At 47.8% G+C, this 18,444-nt stretch overlaps 1 protein-coding gene across 3 annotated transcripts in view; it reads right to left on the reverse strand.

The window, feature by feature from the left end:
- ICE1 (interactor of little elongation complex ELL subunit 1) overlaps positions 1-18,444 on the reverse strand; it is a 352,896-nt gene that overhangs the window by 308,534 nt on the left and 25,918 nt on the right. For all 3 annotated transcript variants that reach the window (XM_030209647.1, XM_030209639.1, XM_030209656.1), the window contains exons 2-3: positions 18,381-18,439; positions 15,050-15,084 (exon numbers count right to left, since the gene is read on the reverse strand). In XM_030209647.1, coding sequence (XP_030065507.1) covers positions 15,050-15,084; positions 18,381-18,439 — 94 coding nt within the window. The remainder of the gene's footprint in view (positions 1-15,049; positions 15,085-18,380; positions 18,440-18,444) is intronic.

Here is an 18,444-nt window from a genome sequence, read left to right on the forward strand (position 1 = left end):
AAAGCGCGGAAAATGAAACAAAACAGACCAGAAAAGGACCATAAGGAGTAAGAGCACCAGAAAAATTTTATTGGGACCCTACACGGTCCATGTTTCGGCCAACAGGCCTTCCTCAGGGGTCTTGAATCTGACGTTTAAAGATGCACCTCTGAGATACTCATGAAACGAAATACAAAATACTTACAATCGCTGGCTGGTGGTCTAATGGAATAGTCAGGGCTGGAGCGATTCCCAGTCACTTCTGCTCATGACGTCTCCACTGTCAAAATGGCTGCCGGGCCATCTTCCGCCCTTTTTGTCGTTTTCATTTTATTTTACGGGAGATTTGGACCTTCTTTTTGTTGGTACTAGAACATCTGCCCATACCTGCAGGAGGTAGGTACGAGCCTGTACCGTGTCTAGCAGGGCTCCAATGAATTCAAATTGCTGTACAGGTTGTGGGTGGGACTTTGGGTAGTTGATCATGAACTCTAGTAGCTCCAACACCCAAATAGTCCTCTGCGTGAACTTGTGAACACCCTCCTTCGATGTGCTCTTGACCAGCCAATTGTCCAAGCAGGGAAAACACAAGCACTCCCAGTCTGCATAGCAACGCTGTGACTACCATTAGATATTTGGTAAAGACCCTGGGAGCTGACATGAGGTCAATGGCAGAACACCGTACTGGAAGTGACTAGGAAGTATCTAAATGTTGATATAGGCATCCTTTAAGTCCAGAGAGCATAGCCAATCATTTGTCTGAATCACGGAGAGAAGGATTATTGCAATATTATCTATTCCGGTCTCCTTCATTACACAAAAAGTATACACAAAAAGTAGCACATGAGTTTATCTTGTTGGGCAGACTGGATAGACCGTGCAGGTCTTTTTCTGCCGTCATCTACTATGTTACTATGTTACACGTCAATCTATTCGTAACATCAGGCTTATTTTCGAAAGAGAAGGACACCCATCTTTCAACACAAATCACAAGATGGGCGTCCTTCTCACAGGGTCGCCCAAATCGGCATAATCAAAAGCCGATTTTGGGTGTCCTCAACTGCTTTCCGTTGCGGGGATGACCAAAGTTCATAGGGGCGTGTCAGGAGCGTAGCGAAGGCGGGACTGGGGCGTGCCTAACACATGGGCGTCCTCAACCGATAATGGAAAAAAGAAGGGTGTCCCTGACGAACACTTGGACGACTTTACCAGGTCCTTTTTTTCTTACGACCAAGCCACAAAAATGTGCCCTAAATGACCAGATGACCAACGGAGGGAATCGAGGATGACCTCCCCTTACTCCCCCAGTGGTCACTAACCGCCTCCCACCCTCAAAAAAAATTTTTTAAATATTTTTTCAAGCCTCTATGCCGGCCTCAAATATCATACCCAGCTCCATGATAGCAGTATGCAGGTCTCTGGAGCAGTTTTAGTGGGTGTAGTGCACTTCAGGCAGGCGGATCCAGGCCCAACCCCCCCCCCCCTACATGTTACACTTGTGGTGGTAAATGTGAGCCCTTCAAAACCCACCAGAAACCCACTGTACCCACATGTATGTGCCCCCCTTCACCCGTAAGAGCTATGGTAGTGGTGTACAGTTATGGGGAGTGGGTTTTGGGGGGCTCAGCACACAAGGTAAGGGAGCTATGCACCTGGGAGCAATTTCTGAAGTCCACTGCAGTGCCCGCTAGGGTGCCCAGTTGGTGTCTTGGCACGTCAGGGGGACCAGTGCACTACGAATGCTGGCTCTTCCCACGACCAAATGGCTTGGATTTGGTCGTTTCTGAGATGGGCGTCCTTGGTTTCCATTATCGCCGAAAATCGGAGACGACCATCTCTAAGGTCGACCTAAATTTCACAATTTGCGCATCCCTGACCGTATTATTGAAAGAAAAGATGGATGCCCATCTTGTTTCGATAATACGGGTTTTCCCGCCCCTTTGCCGGGACATCCTGCAAGGATATCCTCAGGAAAATTTGGGCACCCCTTTCGATTATGCCCCTCCACAGCTGTTCGCATTCTCTCAAAAGCAAACAGATTTGATAGGATCACTCCTCTTCTCATTGATCACCATTGGTTACCCGTTTCATCTCACATTCAGTTCAACATGTTGACTAACACACAAAGCCATTCACACCAATACTGCTTCTTACCTTCTTTGCTGATTCAGTGTTATACCCCTTCGAGAACTCTCCCTTCTCTTAATGACCTACGTCTCAAACTTTCATCCTTGCAACAAGCATGCTATCAAATCACCAGATCCAATGCCTTTTATATTGCTCCCACTTTATGGAATGCTCTCCCTTCTTATTTATGAGTCGAACCATCTAATCTGAGATTTTGCTCCCTTCTTAAGGCTTACTTATTAGAGAAAGCCTTTAACATTCACGTGGATGGATCAGCCCCTACTGGAATCCACTGAATCTGCAGGTCATTCTGCTCTTTGTCCTTCTTTATAAAGGATTTTTTTTCTCCCTGTCCTAGTTGCTTGTTTTTTTAATGCCTGTTTATTGTTGCTGTCATTCTTTTCTAAGCTCCTATTTTAATTTGTTTTAATGTACACTGTTCTGCTACTATGCAGAGGAAGAGCAGTATAGCGAATGCTACATACCTGTAGAAGGTATTCTCCGAGGACAGCAGGCTGATTGTTCTCACTGATGGGTGACGTCCACGGCAGCCCCTCCAATCGGAACACTTTCTAGCAAAGTCCTTTGCTAGTCCTCGCGCGCCGATGCGCATGCGCAGCCGTCTTCCCGCCCGAACCGGCTCGTGCCGGCCAGTCCCATATGTAGCAAGACAAAGAGAAGGGAAGACACAACTCCAAAGGGGAGGCGGGCGGGTTTGTGAGAACAATCAGCCTGCTGTCCTCGGAGAATACCTTCTACAGGTATGTAGCATTCGCTTTCTCCGAGGACAAGCAGGCTGCTTGTTCTCACTGATGGGGTATCCCTAGCCCCCAGGCTCACTCAAAACAACAACCATGGTCAATTGGCCTTGCAACGGCGAGGACATAACTGAGATTGACCTAAAAAAATTACCAACTAACTGAGAGTGCAGCCTGGAACAGAACAAACATAGGCCTAGGGGGGTGGAGTTGGATTCTAAACCCCGAACAGATTCTGAAGCACTGACTGCCCGAACCGACTGTCGTGTCGGGTATCCTGCTGCAGGCAGTAATGAGATGTGAATGTGTGGACAGATGACCACGTCGCAGCTTTGCAAATCTCTTCAATAGTGGCTGACTTCAAGTGGGCTACCGACGCTGCCATGGCTCTAACATTATGAGCCGTGACATGACCCTCAAGAGCCAGCCCAGCCTGGGCGTAAGTGAAGGAAATGCAAACTGCTAGCCAATTAGATATGGTGCGTTTTCCCACAGCCACTCCCCTCCTGTTGGGATCAAAAGAAACAAACAATTGGGCGGACTGTCTGTTGGGCTGTGTCCGCTCCAGATAGAAGGCCAATGCTCTCTTGCAGTCCAATGTGTGCAGCTGACGTTCAGCAGGGCAGGAATGAGGACGGGGAAAGAATGTTGGCAAGACAATTGACTGGTTCAGATGGAACTCCGACACAACCTTTGGAAAGAACTTAGGGTGAGTGCGGAGGACTACTCTGTTATGATGAAATTTGGTGTAAGGGTCCTGGGCTACCAGGGCCTGAAGCTCACTGACTCTACGAGCTGAAGTAACTGCCACCAAGAAAATGACCTTCCAGGTCAAGTACTTCAGATGGCAGGAATTCAGTGGCTCAAAAGGAGGTTTCATCAGCTGGGTGAGAACGACAATGAGACCCCATGACACTGTAGGAGGCTTGACAGGGGGCTTTGACAAAAGCAAACCTCTCATGAAGCGAACAACTAAAGGCTGTCCTGAGATCGGCTTACCTTCCACACGGTAATGGTATGCACTGATTGCACTAAGGTGAACCCTTACAGAGTTGGTCTTGAGACCAGACTCAGACAAGTGCAGAAGGTAGTCAAGCAGGGTCTGTGTAGGACAAGAGCGAGGATCTAGGGCCTTGCTGTCACACCAGATGGCAAACCTCCTCCATAGAAAGAAGTAACTCCTCTTAGTGGAATCTTTCCTGGAAGCAAGCAAGATGCGGGAGACACCCTCTGATAGACCCAAAGAGGCAAAGTCTACGCTCTCAACATCCAGGCCGTGAGAGCCAGGGACCGGAGGTTGGGATGCTGAAGCGCCCCTTCGTCCTGTGTGATGAGGGTCGGAAAACACTCCAATCTCCACGGTTCTTCGGAGGACAACTCCAGAAGAAGAGGGAACCAGATCTGACGCGGCCAAAAAGGAGCAATCAGAATCATGGTGCCTCGGTCTTGCTTGAGTTTCAACAAAGTCTTCCCCACCAGAGGTATGGGAGGATAAGCATACAGCAGACCCTCCCCCCAGTCCAGGAGGAAGGCATCCGATAACAGTCTGCCGTGGGCCTGAAGCCTGGAACAGAACTGAGGGACTTTGTGGTTGGCTCGAGATGCGAAGAGATCTACCAAGGGGGTGCCCCACACCTGGAAGATCTGGCGCACTACACGGGAATTGAGCGACCACTCGTGAGGTTGCATAATCCTGCTCAACCTGTCGGCCAGACTGTTGTTTACGCCTGCCAGATATGTGGCTTGGAGCACCATGCCATGACGGAGAGCCCAGAGCCACATGCTGACGACTTCCTGACACAGGGGGCGAGATCCGGTGCCCCCCTGCTTGTTGATGTAATACATGGCAACCTGGTTGTCTGTCTGAATTTAGATAATTTGGTGGGACAGCCGATCTCTGAAAGCCTTCAGAGCGTTCCAGACCGCTCGTAACTCCAGAAGATTGATCTGCAGATCGCGTTCCTGGAGGGACCAGCTTCCTTGGGTGTGAAGCCCATCGACATGAGCTCCCCACCCCAGGAGAGACGCATCCGTAGTCAGCACTTTTTGTGGCTGAGGAATTTGGAAAGGACGTCCCAGAGTCAAATTGGACCAAATCGTCCACCAATACAGGGATTTGAGAAAACTCGTGGACAGGTGGATCACGTCTTCTAGATCCCCAGCAGCCTGGAACCACTGGGAAGCTAGGGTCCATTGAGCAGATCTCATGTGAAGGCGGGCCATGGGAGTCACATGGACTGTGGAGGCCATGTGGCCCAGCAATCTCAACATCTGCCGAGCTGTGATCTGCTGGGACGCTCGCACCCGAGAGACGAGGGACAACAAGTTGTTGGCTCTCGTCTCTGGGAGATAGGCGCGAGCCGTCCGAGAATCCAGCAGAGCTCCTATGAATTCGAGTTTCTGCACTGGGAGAAGATGGGACTTTGGATAATTTATCACAAACCCTAGTAGCTCCAGGAGGCGAATAGTCATCTGCATGGACTGCAGGGCTCCTGCCTCGGATGTGTTCTTCACCAGCCAATCGTCGAGATATGGGAACACGTGTACCCCCAGTCTGCGAAGTGCCGCTGCTACTACAGCCAAGCACTTCGTGAACACTCTGGGCGCAGAGGCGAGCCCAAAGGGTAGCACACAGTACTGGAAGTGACGTGTGCCCAGCTGAAATCGCAGATACTGTCTGTGAGCTGGCAGTATCGGGATGTGCGTGTAGGCGTCCTTCAAGTCCAGAGAGCATAGCCAATCGTTTTCCTGAATCATGGGGAGAAGGGTGCCCAGGGAAAGCATCCTGAACTTTTCTTTGACCAGATATTTGTTCAGGGCCCTTAGGTCTAGGATGGGACGCATCCCCCCTGTTTTCTTTTCCACAAGGAAGTACCTGGAATAGAATCCCAGCCCTTCTTGCCCGGATGGCACGGGCTCGACCGCACTGGCGCTGAGAAGGGCGGAGAGTTCCTCTGCAAGTACCTGCTTGTGTTGGAAACTGTAAGATTGAGCTCCCGGTGGACAATTTGGAGGTTTTGAGGCCAAATTGAGGGTGTATTCTTGCCGGACTATTTGGAGAACCCACTGATCGGAGGTTACGAGAGGCCACCTTAGGTGAAAAGCTTTCAACCTCCCTCCGACTGGCAGGTCGCCCGGCACTGACACTTGGATGTCGGCTATGCTCTGCTGGAGCCAGTCAAAAGCTCGTCCCTTGCTTTTGCTGGGGAGCCGAGGGGCCTTGCTGAGGCGCACGCTGCTGACGAGAGCGAGCGCGCTGGGGCTTAGCCTGGGCCGCAGGCTGTCGAGAAGGAGGATTGTACCTACGCTTGCCAGAAGAGTAGGGAACAGTCTTCCTTCCCCAAAAAAATCTTCTACCTGTAGAGGTAGAGGCTGAAGGCTGCCGGCGGGAGAACTTGTCAAAAGCGGTGTCCCGCTGGTGGAGTTGCTCTACCACCTGCTCGACTTTCTCTCCAAAAATATTATCCGCACGGCAAGGCGAGTCCGCAATCCGCTGCTGGATTCTATTCTCCAGGTCGGAGGCATGCAGCCATGAGAGTCTGCGCATCACCACACCTTGAGCAGCGGCCCTGGACGCAACATCAAAGGTGTCGTACACCCCTCTGGCCAGGAATTTTCTGCACGCCTTCAGCTGCCTGACCACCTCCAGAAAAGGCTTGGCTTGCTCAGGGGGGAGCTTGTCCACCAAGCCTGCCAACTGCCGCACATTGTTCCGCATTTGTATGCTCGTGTAGAGCTGGTAGGACTGAATTTTGGCCACGAGCATAGAAGAATGGTAGGCCTTCCTCCCAAAGGAGTCCAAGGTTCTAGAGTCCTTGCCCGGGGGCGCCGAAGCATGCTCCCTAGAACTCTTGGCCTTCTTTAGGGCCAAATCCACAACTCCAGAGTCGTGAGGCAACTGAGTGCGCATCAGCTCCCGGTCCCCATGGATCCGGTACTGGGACTCGATCTTCTTGGGAATGTGGGGATTAGTTAATGGTTTGGTCCAGTTCGCCAGCAATGTCTTTTTGAGGACATGATGCATGGGTACTGTGGACGCTTCCTTAGGTGGAGAAGGATAGTCCAGGAGCTCAAACATTTCAGCCCTGGGCTCGTCCTCCACAACCACCGGGAAGGGGATGGCCGTAGACATCTCCCGGACAAAGGAAGCGAAAGACAGACTCTCGGGAGGAGAAAGCTGCCTTTCAGGAGAGGGAGTGGGATCAGAAGGAAGACCCTCAGACTCCTCGTCAGAGAAATATCTGATGTCCTCTTCCTCTTCCCACGAGGCCTCACCATCGGTGTCAGACACAAGTTCACGGACCTGTGTCTGCAGCCGTGCCTGGCTTGACTCCGTGGAACCACGGCCACGGTGGGAGCGTCGAGAGGTAGACTCCCTCGCCCGCACCGGCGAAGCTCCCTCCGCCGACGTAGTCGGGGAGCCTTCCTGGGAGGCTACCGCAGTCGGTACCGCAAGCGGCACCGATGTCAGAGACCTCACCCCGGGCAATGGGCCAGCCGGCGCCTCGCTCGACGGTACCGGAGGCGTAAGCACCCCCGGTACCGGAGGGGTAGGGCGCAACAGCTCTCCCAGGATCTCTGGGAGAACGGCCCGAAGACTCTCGTGCAGAGCGGCTGTGGAAAAAGACATGGAAGCCGATGCAGGTGTCGATGTCAGAATCTGTTCCGGGCGTGGAGGCTGGTCCGGGCTGTCCAAAGGGGAGCGCACCGACACCTCTTGAACAGAGGGCGAGCGGTCCTCTCGGTGCCGATGCCTACTGGGTGCCGACTCCCTCGGCGACCCAGAGCTCTCGGTGCCAACACGGGAAGGGGACCGGTGACGATGCTTCTTCGACTTCTTGGGACGAAGCATGTCACCGGAACTTCCCGGCACCGACGAGGAGGACGTAGAATCCAGCCGTCGCTTCCTCGGGGCCGAGGCCGAAGGAGGTCGGTCTCGGGGGGGCTGTACCGCAGGAGCCCTCAGGGTAGGGGAAGACCCACCCGAAGGCTCACCGCCACCAGCAGGGGAATGGACAGCCCTCACCTGCACTCCAGACGAAGCACCACCATCCGACGACATCAGCAGACGAGGAGGTCTCGGTACCACCGACGCCGACGCAGCCCTCTGATGTCTCGGCCCCGATGCCTCGATGCAATCGGGGGCGAGGATGAAGGTCCGGGCGCCGACGACGTCGAAGCAGTCGATACTCCCGGTGCCGATGCCTACGAAGAGCCTGAGAACAAAACGTTCCACTGGGCCAATCTCACTACCTGAGTCCGCTTTTGCAAAAGAGAACACAGACTACAGGCCTGCAGGCGGTGCCCAGCCCCCAGACACTGAAGACACGACGCGTGCCTGTCAGTGAGCGAGATTACCCGGGCGCATTGGGTGCACTTCTTGAAGCCGCTGGAAGACTTCGATGTCATGGGCGGAAAAATCGCGCCGGCGAGATCAAACCTCGAAATGGCGAAAATGGCACCACAAAAAAAGGGAGAAGAAAAACTTCGAACCCAGGCCTAAATAGGGCCTACCCCGACGACGAAAGAAAACTTACCGGGGCAAAACTAGAAATACGGGAAGGGGAGCAGACCGAAAAGGTCTCCTTCCGACACTTTTTTTTTTTTTTTTTGAAGCGAAGTCCAAAAACGACGCGCGAGGTCAACTTTCGGGGCGCGAACGGCGAAACACGACCGTACCGAGCGCGGACAAAAGAAGACTGGCCGGCACGAGCCGGTTCGGGCGGGAAGACGGCTGCGCATGCGCGGTGCGCATCGGCGCACGAGGACTAGCAAAGGACTTTGCTAGAAAGTGTTCCGATTGGAGGGGCTGCCGTGGACGTCACCCATCAGTGAGAACAAGCAGCCTGCTTGTCCTCGGAGAAATCAAATAACATTAATCATAAACCATTGTGAACTTTTCTTTGACCAGATACTTGTTCAGGCCCCTGAGGTCTAGGATAGGACAAGATCCCTCCCCCCCCCCCCATTTTGGGGGGTACAAGGATGCAGAATGGACTCGACCAAACTGGCCTTTAAAAGGGCAGCATGTTCCTCTGTAAGTACTTTCTTGTAGAGATGCTCTCAGTGGGCAAGTTGGAGGATCTTTTTGCCAACGAAGTGCGTAACCATGATGTACAATTTGGAGAACCCACAGTCAGAGGTTACAAGAGGCCATCTTCTTGGAAAAAATTCAATCTTCCCTCTCCCCCCCCCCCCTACTGGTAGGTCATCTGAACAGCTACTTGGATGGCGGCTATGCTCTCCTAGAGTTAGTCAAAAGCTTGCCACCTGCTTTGGTTGGGTCTTCTGGGTACACTATTGATGAGGACGAAGATGAGAGCACTGCGGCTTGGCCTGTTAAGAAGGAGGGGAAGAAGGAATGAACATACACATTTGAGAGTAGTAGGAGCTCTTTCCTGGCCCAGCCAAAAACCTTCAGGAGGAAGTAGACACAGGGTCCGTGACCTCCCCCATCTTGGCACAGAATGTCCACAAATCTCTCCTACACTTCTTACTCAAAGTCAAAAATGTACAGCCATTACAAACCAAGCATCCCCACACCCAGAAGCTCTGTGGCCTGATCTGGTGGAACAGTGTCCACAAAATCTATAACGTTCCTCATCATGGACTTCAAGTAGAGGCTTATCTAATTCTTGAATGATACCATTAGAGCTCAATGTTTGCCATCTATAAATAAATCGTTGTTCAGTTCTTAGTAATTCACCATCAATATCACCACCCCTCCGTGAGACCTTATGTTTATGAACAATCAAAAACCTATAGTCATTAAACTATGTTTTGCTTTTACAGAATGTTCCACTAGTGGCTTGTCAAGCAACTGCCTTTTTAATAGCACTCCTGTATTCTATCAATCTTTTATTAAATGCTCATTTTGTTTTTCCAATATATAGTAAGCCACAAGTGCTTTTTGCTACATAAATCACAATGTCTTGCAGTTTGTAAAATGTCTCAATTCATATCTTTCATTAGTCACAGGGTGATAGAAGTAGTTTAATCTTACGTTCACATCACACGGAACAACTTCCACAAGGAAAATTACCTAATACATTATTGGAATAACTGGAGTGAATAGGAGGTAATGTTGAGGGTGCCAGCATATCTTTTAGGTTACAATTCTTTTTATACACTATTAAAAGGTCATTATTACTTAAAAAAAACTGTCTACATTCTGTACTATGTGCCAATGCTTTTTTAAAACCTTAACATGTGTGTTTACACAAATGGTTGAAACCCAAGTTGCACACAATTCTATCCTCATTCTTTTTCTCTTTGTATTTAAGAGAGTAGTTCTTTCTATTGAAGATGTTCTATAAAAAACATTTCTCAGTTGTAGGCTGTGGGTAACCCCTGGCTAAAAATCGATTACCCATATCAATTGATTCTTTCACAAAATATCTCTTTGCAGAACAGACACGCTTAAGGTGTAAAAACTGACTATATGGTAACATGGTAAATTTGTTTTCAATGTTGTACTGTGACAGCTTGTGCAATGCAACACTATTAGTGTCTGTTGGTTTTCTGCATATAACAGTTCCTATTTTACCACACTTCTTGATCAGAATGTCCAGAAATGGAATTTCCTTCTTATCATAAGTCATTTTAAATTTCAAATTAGGATCACACTGGTTGATTCAAGCATGAAACTCAAGCAGACCTAGCTTACTGCCTCTCCACACAAAGAAAATATTTATATTTATTTATTTACTACATTTGTACCCCGCGCTTTCCCACACATTGCAGGCTCAATGCGGCTTACATAGTAAATAATTACAATTACAAACACTTTTATGTAACACTTTCAACGAAATATATTATCTTTGAACTGATGCTCTTTTAAAAAAAATATCCTCGAATTCTTGAACATATAGAGTCACAACTGAAGAGGCCAAAGAAGGCCCCATAGCAGTTCCTTTTATTTGTAAATAAAAATTGTTATCAAAATTTAAGTAATTCTCCTTCAAAGCCAACTAAGCCAACTGCAAAATGAATTCTGATGGTATCCTCTGAAAACCATTCCGCCAAGTCAGTAAATGACTAATGATTTCTAATGCTTTATCCTATAGAATGTATGTATATAAGGACTCAATGTCCATAGTTACTAAGAAGTCACCATCTTCACAAATGACGTCCTCTAAAATATGAATCATGTGAGATGTGTCTTTAACAAATGAGAGTATATCTGGGATCAGTGGGTTCAGGAACTTATCTACAAATTTCGCCAATGGTTCTAAAATTCAACCAATACCAGAAATTATTGGTCTTCCAGGAGGACAAACTAAAGATTTGTGTATCTTAGGAAGGGCATAAATAACTGGTAACACCAGATGTTGGTCTTTTAAGAAATCAAATTCTTTACTGGTCAAGAAATCTTATAACTTACCTCCAAAACAGAATCAATATCTGTTTTTATCCTCAATGTGGAATCTGAAGAAAGCTCCTGATAGAAAGCTTTATCTGACAACTGTCTCTTGATCTCTCTTACATAATCACATCTATTCATTACGACTACAGCTCCTCTTCTGCTTGTTTTATAACTATACTAGGAAAAAATGCCCGTTTCTGAGTGCAATGAAAAGGGGGCTAGCAAGGGGCCCCCTCCCTCCGAGCTACTTGCCTTGTTAGTTCGCTGTGGCGTTTCGGTTTCAGGCCTCGAGTGTCATAGCTCCGCCCTCGACATCATGACGTTTTGACGCGAGGGCGGTGCAGACACTCCAGGGCACACCGGATATCTCGGGCGCCTCAACTTCCGTGGAGGCTTCAGAACGTTGGGGTTTTCTTTTATATAGAGAGATTTGGGTCATCTCAGTGACTTGCTTGTTTTTTCTTTTTCATATTATAGAAAACATTTTTGTGACTTTCTTCTAAATGTCTAATATCCTTTAATACTAAACTCTCATACGTCTGAATAGCATGATGTGTATTGCATGGTGGCATCCATTGACTGTCCCTCTTAACTATGGACTTATCTGTTGAGTTTCCAGTGTTTCTTGCAAAATAATCAATTATCATTTTTCTAGTTAGCTTAAAAGGTCAATCCTTGTGTTAAAAGCATGATGACACGGCGATCCAAGATGGCTGCTTGAACCAGTCGCAGGTCTCCACGCTCTGATCTTTTTTCCTGCAATGCCGAAGCGTAGAGGGAAGTCAACAGCCACTGTTCCCCCAGGTCGACTTACCTCTTCACAGATCGGCCCTCTTGATGCATATGTGCGGAGACCGGAGGTTTCTGGTAGGTTGGAGGGCAGCACGCTGGCGGCATCCAGGACAAACGGAGGAACTGAGACGCTGTCTGTGCATGATGTCAGCCTTAGCCCTGACCAACGAGCACCCCCTCCGCAACCCCAGGCTGTTCTCTCTCCGGTCTTGGCGTCGTCTCCGAAGCACCCAGGAATTGGGTTAGCGGCGGAGCTTCAGGGGGGAAAAGATCTTTTGACGGAGAGTCGAGGGGCGGAAGGATCCGGGAGCCCTCGATTAAGCCTGAAAGATAGTGTTCAGCTTGTGGGAGGAAGTTTGGCTGTTATTGGGAATACAGAAGCAGAGAAGACGTTGGCCGAGGAGACACAAAGACAAGGTACTTTGATTTTTCTTCAAGACAAACCAGCGGAGATTACCCTGGAAAGTTTATGGGGCTTGATTGTTAATTTAGGGAAAGTACTATGTCCACAAATTTTGGACTTGGAGACACGAGTTAAAAATTTAGAAAAAAATGCTGAATCAGTAGAAAGAGAGAACAAAGAGTTGCTGGGAAAATCTAAGACCTCGGTACAACAAATGGAAAAAACGCAGGAGGTACAGATTAATATGATAAGAGACCTTACTAATATGAGGAAAAAAATCGAAAACCTGGAAAACTCTCAAAGAGCAAACAACTTAAGTCTTTTGAATTTTCCGAGAGCCGTAACTATTGCTCCAAGAGAGATGACAGCCAGATTATATGAAGGAAATATTAGGTTTCACAGATGAAAATTTTCCACCTATGAGTCAAGTTTATTATTTACCACAACGGATATCTGGGACCTCTATACAACAACAAGAGCAACACTTGATGTATCAGCGATTCTAGAGACACCAACAGAGGACTTAGTAGCCTCGGCTACATTGTTAGTAACTCTAGCTATTTCTATTGATAAAATTATGGTCATGAAGAAATTCTTTAAAAATAAAGAAAAAGAATTTATGGGTTTTAAAGTACGCATATTTCCCGACGTCTCTAAGGAGACTCAAAAAAGACGCAGGCAGTTTTTGTTACTGAAGCCAGGAGTCCTCCAGCTAGGTGCAACATTTTTCTTACGTTACCCTTGTAAGTGCATTGTCTGCTATCAATCGGTCAAATATGGTTTTTTTTTAATCTGTACAACTTAGTGAATTTATATCAGCTAAAAGATCTTTGAAGTGAAAAGAACTAGCTTGAATAGAAAAAAAGATAACCCCTGACCGGTGTTGTTTCTTCTTAAAATTGTTATTTTAATTCTCCGGTTATTGTTAAACTTTGGATCTAATATTGAGGACTTGTGTGTACTTAGTCAGGATTTATTACTTCTTGAATATTGTTTTATAAAGTTATGGACAAATGTACTTTTTCTTTACAAGTATAATACTTGGTGTATAATTTGAAATTATAAATAAAAAAAAAAAAAGCATTATCACACACTGAAGCAAATGTCAACCCTTTATCAAATACTGTGAACTCATCTTTAGATAGTTGTATAGTAGATACATTGTATATTCTGTCTAACTGTTGTCCTCTGTGAGTGGCCAGTACCTGTTGCTCCAACTACCCCGATATCTGTCCCGATTGTGCCAATGGTTTTGGTTTATGTTTTGGTTGTTCCTGTTTGTGTACTGATTGCAATTTTGTCTGTCCCTCTGATAAAGCCTGCCCCTGCCTCTCCCTCCAAATAAATCTACTCTCAGTTTTTCTTGCTCTCTCTGTTTGATGCTGTTATGCAGGCCCCAGCTGAATATTGGCCTGGCCTGTATAAGCTCCAGCAGCCTGCCTGCTGACATTCATTCAATGCCGGGTTCCGGACATGGCCCAGTCTAAAGGCACACAGAAAAACCACAGAAGTGGAAAGAACACCAATGTCCCAAGGGGAGTTAAATGAAAAGACAAGGAGTGGGAACAGAATCAGGCTCTTCAAAACAAGCCAATAACGGTACCATGATTTGGCACTGAAAGTGCCTTCTTCAAGAGTCTTGGTGAACGTGTCTGACAAACCTTATTGTTATGCCTTCAAAAAATGAAAAGCTGCAGTCTTTATAAAGTCCGCTGAAAGGTGTTGCAAATGATATCACTTCTGAATGCTGCTGATAGGCTGGAAAAAAATATTAAAGCCCCTGTGTCTATTTAATACACAAAACTACTTCATATCATCAAAGGCTCATATCAGCCAAAACACTCAAAGCTGCAGTCTTTATAAAGTCCGCTGAAAGGTGTTGCAAATGATATCGCTTCTGAATGCTGCTGATATGCTAGAAAAAAAGATTTAAGCCCCTGTTTCTATTTAATACGCAAAACCACTTCATATCATCAAAGGCTCATATCAGCCAAAACACTATTTCTATATTGTGTGTTTAGGATGCACAAGATTTTGGTCCCTTACATTTGCAATCCAGATTTCTTAAGATGCCAAGTAGGAAGCACCCTGTAGAACCCATCAACCATTCAAGGAAAACCATCAGATTCTGTACTTTCAACTACAGCCTTTAAAAAGGATTCAAGATGCATCTGTGTGCTTCTGTTGCTTCCTCTCAATGCTCATGAATGGATGAATGGACCTTCATTGCCAGACTTCCTCTAAAGGGATAGGCTTAGGAGGGTGTCCTCTTCTGCACCCATGTACTGGTCGATTAAGCCAACACAGGAAACTATTCTCTTGTTACAAAGCCTAGCTAGCTAGGATAAGGTACAGATCCCTGCTGCTTCCCACCAACCTGGAGCCCCAAAAGGTTCCCTCAATTTTACTCCATTGTTGAAACTTCTCCCACTCAAAAGCCTCCAACCCCTAAGTATAGGGCTCTTTATAATTGCCTCCAAAATGCAAGATGGGAACACCCACTAAGCAGTGATGGGTACCCGGGTCCATCCTTCCTTAAATCATGTTAAAAAGAGAGTGAGAGACAGGCTAGCAAAAGATATAACACAGATAAACAAATACTTAAAAATTAGTTGAAAAGGATATCATCACATTTCTGCTGGTATTCAGTCAGTAAATGGCTGCAAAAGAAACAAAATCAGTGAGACAATATTCACATCACTTCTGATTAAAAACAAGGAGACAAAGTTAACTTTTTCTAATAGAGTCCTCAGCAATCAATGGCCTATCATCTCAGATATAAAATAACCCAAATTCAATTGGGCTGGTCAGTTCAGAATTTACCAAATTTACTACCAAGAAACATCTACACATATAGCATTCTCCTCCTACCTAACCCTATAAATTTATGCATATCCAAGGATTGTAACTCATATTCTGTTGATGTGTGCTTCCTGGACCTTTAACAAAAATCTGTCCAGCAGTTAACTGAAGGTGCCCCTCCCCATCTTCTTTTCCCTACCTATGAACTGTATTGAAACTGGACTTTTGCAATACTTTTTAATGTGAGCCATTATATATAATACATACAATATATCACTTGTATAATATGAGAAATCAAGTGGTAAATTGTATATATCTAGTGTTGAATTACACCTTTGAGAACATGAAAAAATTATGCATTTTGATACAGAACTCAGCCTTCACTGTCCCAGAGACAAACATTTCTGAAATAGGTTTATATTATGTACATACTAGTAAAAAAGGCCCGTTTCTGACACAAATGAAACGGGCGCTAGCAAGGTTTTCCTCGGAGTGTGTATGTTTGAGAGAGAGTGTGTGTGAGAGATGGAGTGTGTGTGTCAGAGAGAGAGAGAGACAGAGTGTGTGTGTGTTTGTGTGAGAGACAGAGTGTCTGTGTGTGTGAGATTGTGTGTGTGTGTGACAGAGAGTGTGTCAGAGAGTGTGATAGAGAGTGTGTCAGAGAGTGTATGTGAGAGACAGTGAGTGTGCGCCCCCACCTCCCCCTCGCAGGTCCCCCCTCACCACCCCCACCTCTCTGGTCTCAGGACCCCTTTCCCCACCTCCCTCTCCCCTGCCCCCCCCAGCCATGCATGTCCAGTGACCCTCCTCTCCCCCTGCCGCCACCCAGGTCCAGCGACCCTCCCCTGCCCCCCCCCCCCAGCCACCTATGTCCAGCGACCCTCCCCTGCCCCCCCTACTACTACTACTATTTAGCATTTCTATAGCGCTACAAGGCATACGCAGCGCTGCACAAACATAGAAGAAAGACAGTCCCTGCTCAAAGAGCTTACAATCTAATAGACAAAAAATAAATAAAGTAAGCAAATCAAATCAATTAATGTGAACGGGAAGGAAGAGAGGAGGGTAGGTGGAGGCGAGTGGTTACAAGTGGTTACGAGTCAAAAGCAATGTTAAAGAGGTGGGCTTTCAGTCTAGATTTAAAGGTGGCCAAGGATGGGGCAAGACGTAGGGGCTCAGGAAGTTTATTCCAGGCGTAGGGTGCAGCGAGACAGAAGGCGCGAAGTCTGGAGTTGGCAGTAGTGGAGAAGGGAACAGATAAGAAGGATTTATCCATGGAGCGGAGTGCACGAGAAGGGGTGTAGGGAAGGACGAGTGTGGAGAGATACTGGGGAGCAGCAGAGTGAGTACATTTATAGGTTAGTAGAAGAAGTTTGAACAGGATGCGAAAACGGATAGGGAGCCAGTGAAGGGTCTTGAGGAGAGGGGTAGTATGAGTAAAGCGACCCTGGCGGAAGATGAGACGGGCAGCAGAGTTTTGAACCGACTGGAGAGGGGAGAGGTGACTAAGTGGGAGGCCAGCAAGAAGCAGATTTCAGTAGTCTAAACGAGAGGTGACAAGGGTGTGGACGAGGGTTTTGGTAGAGTGCTCGGAAAGAAATGGTGGATTTTACGGATGTTGTAAAGAAAGAAACGACAGGTCTTGGCGGTCTGCTGGATATGAGCAGAGAAGGAGAGAGAAGAGTCAAAGATGACCCCAAGGTTTCGAGCTGAGGAGACAGGGAGAATGAGAGAGCCATCAACAGAAATAGAAAACGGGGGGAGCGGGGAGGTGGGTTTGGGGGGGGGGGGGAAATGTCCATGTCCAGCGACCCTCCCCTCCCCCCCCCCCCCGTGCATCAAACCCCCTCGCCACCCGCAGCTGCCATTGGTAACGTTGTCCGGCCGCTGCTGCTTCTCTGGTTGAGCAGCAGCGGCTGCTACAAAAAGAAAACAAATGTTTATAAACCTAAAACGTGCCACCGTAGACAGCCATTAGGCATTGGCTGTCGGCTCTGCAGCCGCTCCTCCTCTCGCCTTTCACGTCACTGCGCTCCTCCGGGGTCTTACTCCAGGGGCAGTGACGTGGAGGCGAGAGGAGCGGCTGCAGAGCCGACAGCCAATGCCTGATGGCTGTCTATGGTGCCGCGTTTCAGGTTTAAAAACATTTATGGCTTTTTTTCTTTTTGTAGCAGCCGCTGCTGCTGTTGAACAGGAGAAGCAGCAGCGGCCGGACAGCGTTACCAGTGGCAGGTGCGGGTGGCGAGGGGGTTGATGTGCCCCGGGGGTGGGGGGTTGATGTACCGAGGAGGGCGACAGCAGGTTGGCGGCAGGAGGATCGTCGGCATGGGGGGGGGTGCAAAGTTGGTGGTGGCGGCTGCGGCGGGGGAGGTGGTCGGCAGCTTTCGTTGAGTACTGGTGGGTTGGCTGGAGCGGGAGTGAGAGGGGTGCTGTGAGTGGTTGAGTGATATACTGTGCGAGGAGCAGAGCTGAGTGCGGCTGTGAGGTTACGAACACTACAGGGCTTCAAGGCTTCACTTGGACGGAGGCAGCTTCAGAACGCTGGAGTTGCGAATTATGTGTGGGTGGGGCAGGGCTGTACACAAAGGCTGCCTGCAGCCTGCACCAGGCCTTTCCCTCTGACCCAGCCCACCCCTTCCGACGCAACTTCCTACTTTCAGAAGGGGCAGGCCGGGTCAGAGAAAAAGGCCTGGTGCAGGCTGCAGGCAGCCTTTGTGTATATCTGCTGCTGGCCTGCAGGGCCAAAGACTTGCTGTTTAAAAAGGTACACCAGGTGAGGGGGAGGGACCTGATAGAGAGCTGCGGGGAGGGAGCGCGAGATGACTGACCGTGTGAGGGATAGAGTGGATAGAGGGAACTGAGAGAGAGCTGGTACTCAAATTCAGAGTATTTCTTGCTACATTTGATTTTACTCCAGCCTCTCTAGATATCACCGTTTTAAACTTTTCTACAAAATCTTTTGCTAATACCAATTTTTCTTTCACTACTTTTAAAAAAGTCAGAAACTGGCTATGAATGGTGATTAAGGCATTACATTTTCAATGACAGACTTGTATAAATACACTTCTGGACCAGTCAGACTGGGTCTGAAAACTGACTTACATCACTTGTATTCTGTTTTATTATCTAGAAAAACAAATACAAACATACTTACTCTGTGTCTATTATTTTTTGCTTCAAAGCAATCAAGGCTGCCATATATTCATTTAAACTCTGAA

This window comes from Microcaecilia unicolor, chromosome 1, assembly GCF_901765095.1.
Source record: "Microcaecilia unicolor chromosome 1, aMicUni1.1, whole genome shotgun sequence".
Taxonomy (NCBI): Eukaryota; Metazoa; Chordata; class Amphibia; order Gymnophiona; family Siphonopidae; genus Microcaecilia; species Microcaecilia unicolor.